Consider the following 6,628-nt stretch of genomic DNA (forward strand, 5'->3'; position numbering starts at 1 on the left):
CAGGGTCTCACTACTCAGCTGACTCATAGTGATCCTCCTGTTTTCAGCCTCCCCAGCGCTGGGATTACAGGCATTGGCCACTGCGTGGGGAGTCTGTGGCCAGCAGTGCAGTGGCCAGCTCAGCCCACCCTGAGGGCGGGTCAAAGCATGTGGTACAAGGGATCAAACCAGTGGGGCTCCCTGTGCTTGCCTAAGCAGGCACTTTAGTCCTCTGAGCTATCTTGCCAGCCCAGCAAACCCTCTCTTAATAAAAAGAGTATCTTTAATTTCTTATGAACTAGAAAGCATACTTTTCCTGTGGATTCATTGTAAACCATTCTGAATCTTGTATCAAGGGTTGCAAGACAGAAGATACAGGCTTCTTGGTGAAGTATTGCCCAATCACATCTTTGCGAAAATTTTCAGTGTCCTTGCCTCCTTTGTCTTCTGCGATACTAGATTCCAATTTTGTCATCTTTTTGTGTTTTTGCAGTAGTTTCTTCAGTTGGGCTCTCTGCAACTCCATCAGCACATACAGCTCTCTGCTCCTTGCTCTGAAATTTTATTATTTGGTCACCCACCCCTCTACTTAGCTGCCTTATGCTGCCAATCATCCTTCACCCTAAATTTGAGACCATTCCTCATTGAACCTTTCAGAATAGGAACTTTTGGTTGCTCTGGGTCAGTCAGAGTGAAGCTATGGGGTGCAGCGGGGTATTGGTATCACTGAAAGCTCTAAAAGGTTCACCATCACTTTTCTAGGTTTATTTATAGGGCAGGTGATGGCAACACAAAGATTATTATCTTTTTGTGTGCTGTTCTCTAACCTAAGCTTACTATGAGGTCATATTAAGGCTACTGAAGGTGGTATACACTGAGGACAGCTTTGATACCATCCATGGTTAAAAGCATGGGCTTTGGAGACTGACAGCAATAAATCTGAATGCCACTTCGTCCAAAGTACATGAGGGAGTATCAGTTCTATGCCAGTTTCTTCATCTATAAAACCGATATAAGACAAAAATATGCCTCTCAGGGACTTAAGGAACAAAAGTGAATTAGCGGTAAAGATCACCACAAAGCAGACTATATGTAAGTTCTCATTAAATGGCCGCTGTCATTTATAAGTTCAGCCTCTGTTTCTCTAGTCTGTCCAGTCTTCTCTGTCAGTGATTTTGTCTTCCTCTAAGCACTTAAAATATTTTTTATTTCTACAATTCATTTGAAAATCAGTGATGGTTTACATGGTGACAAGATGTATTCATACATTAATATATTAATATTTCATTTTATTTAAACTTTTTGTAAAATATATTAATATTTTGATACTGAAATTTAGGCTTACAGCTGGTTATAATGAACAACTATAATTCTGGCACTCAGGGGCTAAAGCAGGATTGTTATAAGTTACAGGCCAGCCTAAATTACACAGTAAGACTTTTTTGTTGTTTTTTGTTTTTATTTTTATTTTTTTACACAGTAAGACTTTTTCAGAGGGGTAAAAACTCCAGATGAAGAAAGAAGAAGAAAGAAGAAAGAAGAAAGAAGGAGGAAGAAGGAAGAAGGAAGAAGGAAGAAGGAAGAAGAAAGAAGAAGAAGAAGAAGAAGAAGAAGAAGAAGAAGAAGAAGAAGAAGAAGAAGAAGATCCAGCAGGTGGTGTGGTGGTGGAGGAGGGAGAGGGGGAGGGGAAGGGGGAGGGGGAGGGGGAAGAAGAAGATCCAGCCTCTCAAAACAAAGTGAAATTTAGGCTTTTAAAATGTAGGAATTGGGGCTGGGAAGATGGCTCAGTGGAATAAGTGCTTGCCTGGCAAGCGCAGGGGCCTGAGTTCAATCCCTGGTTTTGCTAAAAAATAAAATAAAATTAAAATTAAAAAAATTAAATGTAGGAATTATAAATGTTCACATATAATGACATCTTATGTTTTTGGAGACAATCTAATATCTAATATTTGGTCTCACCGACTTGAGCACATCTTTCTTAGCCTGTATGTGCTATTTTGAGACTTTAAAAAACAACTATCTTGGGACCAGGGAGATAGCTCAGTAGAATAAGCGCTTACCTGGCTAGCACAGGGGCCTGAGTTCAATCCTTGATTCCACAAAAAAAAAACAAAAAACCCAAAACACAAGAACCAACTATCTTTATTTGTACATAGCAGCTAACATAGTACTTAACATTACAGTTCTGATCCCAAATTCTCAAAGCTTACAACTTTTTTTTTTTTTTTTCCTTTGGCAGAACCGGGGGATTGAACTCAGGCCCTTGCACTTGCCAGGGAAGCGCTTATTCTACTGAGTCATCTCCCTGCCCTCAAAGCTTATAAGTTGTTGATTATCTTTATCACATATCTAAGCAACTTTTTCTCTTATATTTACAGTAACATTGTATATTTTATTAAAGCATTTACCATTCTTCTTTGAAGTTTACAGGCATTTGTCTATGTTCTGCACACTCGGGTTTTCTACCTATAAATGCACCTTCATTATATTCTAATTATTCTGTATTCTATGAGTCAGAGAACACAGACTTCAGCTATTAGTCCCAGCACTGGCTCAAAGGCTGGCATAGATATTTATTGAACACGTTGTGAAGTTTTGTTGAAAAGTCATGCCTTATAATGCCTGTGTTCTTTTATTGCTCTCGAATTTGATTCATGGTGGGTGTTGGCTGAATGGTTGACAAGCATAGCTGGGGAGGAAAGTGCAATTTCAATGCCTGCTCTAAGGGGAAAAAAAAGTGAAACAAAAGACTGTCTATCATCATGGACTCAGCAACAGGCAACCCTTTAGGAGATTAAACAAAATGGCATCAACTCTCACAGTTAAGTCAAATTATACAGCATGTCATAAGTGTCTTGGGCTGGCCAAATAGCTCAGCTGCGCTTGCAAGCAGCGCAGGGGCCAGGTTGCATCTCCAGGCCTGCAGGGCCGGCCCGCCCCCGGGCATGCTGAGCAGGCAATTGAGACTGGGAGTGGTGGCGCGCGCTAGCTTGTGGCCTTCTGAAGAGAAAAACAGTGATGATTCCAGAACTCTTACATAAAGGTGTTTAGTTTAGCTATCAGGTTCGACGGTCGTAAGGTCAGGAGGGACATAGGAAACTCATCTAGAAGCTGCCTCTTACAGGACAGGTTTCTTACATTATAGGCTAAATATCAATGAAAATAGCAGGATTTCTAAAGATATTCATCTTTCTCCATGTTGTTTAAAAGACGGGGAGGGGGTGGTCACCTGTCCACCAAATGAATGATTTACAGCTGGAAGTAAGGAAACGAGGACAGACGGAAGGTGGCCCTCAACTGTGAGCCAAATGACCTAAGCCTTACTAAAGTCTACCTCAGGGGCAAGTCTGATCCGGCAAGAGCCTAAGAGAGAAGAGCTCCAGTCTCTTCTATGCCAACACCTCCAAGGTCCTGATCTCTCTCGCGAGGCGGCCCTCCGCATCCCTGTTTCACCTCGCTGGGTCTGTTCCTCTCCTGCTTTCACCTTCACCACTCCCAACGCGCAAGAAGCTGGCTCGCCCTTCTACTGGCCCTGAACCGACCCGAGAAGCGCGCGGAGCCCGTTCGTCTCCGAGGGAGCCCACGACACGCAGGATCCTAACTACAGTCTAACCGTCAGCCCCAGAACGCTTGCTTTTGTTTTTAAGGAGTACGCAGCCGCAAAAGGGAGAAACAGTCTCGGGACCAGCAAGCTGTGGTTCTCTAATCTGTCAGTCAGTATTCAATAGTCTGGTTTTCAGGACTACTCCCGCTCCCGCAGCTAGATCTGTGTAGGATGAAAGGGGGTAAAAAAGTATCCCAGGACTGCGTTCTAGTAGGAAAAGTAGCAGGACTCCTAGGTTACTCGGTTTTCTTACACGTGGGCACAAGAGCAGGGAGATAAACAGCACCATAAACCGCCTTTCAGCTCTTCCCAGGATTCTATGACAAGGTCGCACGATTCTGACGTCACAAACGAGCGAGGCCAGGCGCTGTCGACGCTCTAGCCCGCCGAGCGCTCGGTGCCCCACGGGCCGCGCGCCGTGGGCGCTCTAGCCGGCAGTTTCGGGTCTCGTCCCTAGCCAGCTGGGAGGCCCACGTTCCGCAGCGCCCCGCGCGGGCTGAGACTCCCCGGCTCCTTGGTGTCAGAGTCGGGAGGGACACGCGGAGGGAGCGGCAGGCTTCTCTCTGGTTTGCAGACTCCGCCGCAGGCCAGACATGGAGTTCGCCAGCACCGGCTCCAGCTTTCAGTCGGATCTGGACTTCTGTCCGGAGTGCGGCTCCGTCCTGCCTCTGCCCGGCGCGCAAGACACGCTCGCCTGCATTCGCTGCGGCTTCCCCGTCAGCGTGAGGGGTGAGGGCGAGGGGTTCCGCGGCGGTCGGAGGCTGGGTGTGCAGCTGGCTGGATGAGGAGGGGGCCCCGCGGCGGGGGCGCTCGCTCAGTGGTCGGGGAATACCCAGGGGAAGGGCTTTCACTGAACAGCTTTCACTGCCCGTGCAGACTTGGAAGGAAAGGTGGTGAAGACCTCAGTTGTGCTGCACAAACTGGGGACAGCCGTGCCTCAGTGGGGCGAGGAAGGACCGGAGTTCCAGGGACCCGTGGTAAGCTGGTGAAATCCAGGTTTTTTGTTTTTTAATTGCGGTGCCTGGGATTGAACAGCCCGGCAGGCAGGCGCTTATGCCGCTGAGCTATCTCCCCGGCCCCCTGAAAGTCGGTTCTATAGAGGATGGGGCAGACATGGAGAGGCGATCGCAGAGATCTAGAGTTTTGTTCCCAATAAGGAGGGGATCTTTAGGTTGAGGATAATTGACAGATGTGATAGCCTGATTCCTGTTTTGTTTTGTTTTGTTTTGTTTTGGCAGAACTGGGGATTGAGCTAAGGCCCTTGCGCTTGCCAGGGAAGCGCCCACTCTGCTGAGCCATCTCCCTTGACCCAACTATTAGGTTTTGGGTTTTTGTTTGTTTGTTTTGTTTTGTTTTTTTGTGGAACTGGGGATTGAGCTCAGGCCATTGAGTTTGCCAGACAAGTGCTTATTGTACTGAGCTATCTCCCCGGCCCCTGTTTTGTTTTGTTTTGTGTATCTTAGGGTAGGGTCTACAGGGTGTTCAGGGTCTCACTACTAGATCGGATTTGTAATGCTCCGCCTGTTTATAGCCTCCCAAGAGCTAGGATTACAGGCATGTGCCACCACGCCCAGTCTCAATTGCCGTCTCTCCAGGGGCGCGCCAGGCAGCTCCGGGGATCGAACCCCCAGAATCCGCTGAGCTATCTGGCTGGCCCCTTGATTCCTCTTTGAACAAAAAAAAGTGGGATATGTCTGCACCTCCTTAAGCAGCCTGCTTTTCCCTAGGTTGACAGACGCTGCTCTCGATGTGGCCACGAGGGAATGGCCTACCACACCAGACAGATGCGCTCAGCTGATGAGGGGCAGACTGTCTTCTACACCTGCACCAACTGCAAGTGGGTACTTCTCCCTCCCTCACCCCCCCCCCTTTGTGGTCTGTTTGCTAATTGAAATCTAGTAACGGAGGTATTGTACTAAACAATTTTTTTGTCCCATCCCTAATAGGGAAATTTGTGGGTGGTGGGTAGATGGTTGGTTGATTGATTTTGGAAACAGGGTTTCAATACGTAGGTTCAGGCTGGCCTCAGCTTCCAGAGTGTTGCTGGCCCAGGTATTTTTTAATCTCCATTTGGAAATGGCACTGGAGATTGACCTCAGGGCCTCATGTGTGCTTCATGCACTCTACCACTAACCCACATCCCTGCCTTCCTCCTTTTCGTTGATGTTTGAAATTTGTTAGACTTTCTGAAGCTGAGAACGGATTTATTTTGCATACATTTTGGAATATTATCTCAGTTAATATTGCCCTTCCTCCATGTTCTCAATTCTCGCCTTCTTTTCCTTAATCCTATTTTCTCACTTGTCTCATTTCTCTTCCTACTGCCTTTTGGCTGATTTCTATAGGGCATTTATTGTTGCAATTTATGTCAGCTGACCTTTCAAATCTCATTTTAAATAGCTCTCAGATACTTAAATTTAAATTCTTTTGGGCTGGTGAGATGGCTCAGTGGTCTAAAGCACCTACTTAGAACAAGCTTAGCAAAGCACAGGGACCGCGGTTCAATCCCCCAGCACCACAAGCCAGCTAGCCCCGCCCCCTGGTGGGCTGAGCTGGACACACACACACACACACACACACACAGAAATAAAAAAAAAAATTTTTTTAAAGCATTAAAAAAATTCTTGGGCTGGTGAGATGGCTCAGTGGTCTAAAGCACCTACTTAGAACAAGCCTAGCAAAGCACGGGACCACGGTTCAATCCCCCAGCACCACATACCAGCCAGCCCAACCCCCAGGCGGGCTGAGCTGGCCACGCAAACACACACACACACAACACACACACACAAATAAATAAATTAAAAAATAAATAAATTCTTTTATTTTTATTTTTATTTATTTATTTATTTAATTTTTTACGGAACCGAGGATTGAACTCAGGCCCTTGTGCTTGCCAGGCAAGAGCTTATTTTACTGAACTATTTCCTCGGCCCTCTTTTATTTTTAAATGTATATTAAATACATTAATGTATATTTACATTCTGTGCCTGGTAATTTTGATATCTATAATTTCTTTTTTTTTTTTCCTTCCCCCCCTTTTTTTTT

The 6,628-nt window shown here is 46.0% G+C and overlaps 2 protein-coding genes across 2 annotated transcripts in view; one reads left to right on the plus strand and one right to left on the minus strand.

Annotated features, from left to right (window-relative positions):
- LOC101569615 (putative uncharacterized protein ZNRD1-AS1) overlaps nucleotides 1–4,178 on the minus strand; it is a 6,313-nt gene extending 2,135 nt beyond the window's left edge. The window contains exons 1-2 of the mRNA XM_023708585.1: nucleotides 4,160–4,178; nucleotides 2,040–2,055 (exon numbers count right to left, since the gene is read on the minus strand). Of these exons, the coding sequence (XP_023564353.1) occupies nucleotides 2,040–2,055; nucleotides 4,160–4,178 (35 nt within the window). The remainder of the gene's footprint in view (nucleotides 1–2,039; nucleotides 2,056–4,159) is intronic.
- The window catches only part of Znrd1 (zinc ribbon domain containing 1), a 4,591-nt gene continuing 1,920 nt past the window's right edge, over nucleotides 3,958–6,628 (plus strand). The window contains exons 1-3 of the mRNA XM_004648408.2: nucleotides 3,958–4,312; nucleotides 4,460–4,560; nucleotides 5,311–5,420. Of these exons, the coding sequence (XP_004648465.1) occupies nucleotides 4,177–4,312; nucleotides 4,460–4,560; nucleotides 5,311–5,420 (347 nt within the window). The 5' untranslated portion in view covers nucleotides 3,958–4,176. The remainder of the gene's footprint in view (nucleotides 4,313–4,459; nucleotides 4,561–5,310; nucleotides 5,421–6,628) is intronic.

The sequence above is a fragment of the Octodon degus genome, unplaced genomic scaffold, assembly GCF_000260255.1.
Source record: "Octodon degus isolate 3935 unplaced genomic scaffold, OctDeg1.0 scaffold00405, whole genome shotgun sequence".
In the NCBI taxonomy this organism is placed as follows: Eukaryota; Metazoa; Chordata; class Mammalia; order Rodentia; family Octodontidae; genus Octodon; species Octodon degus.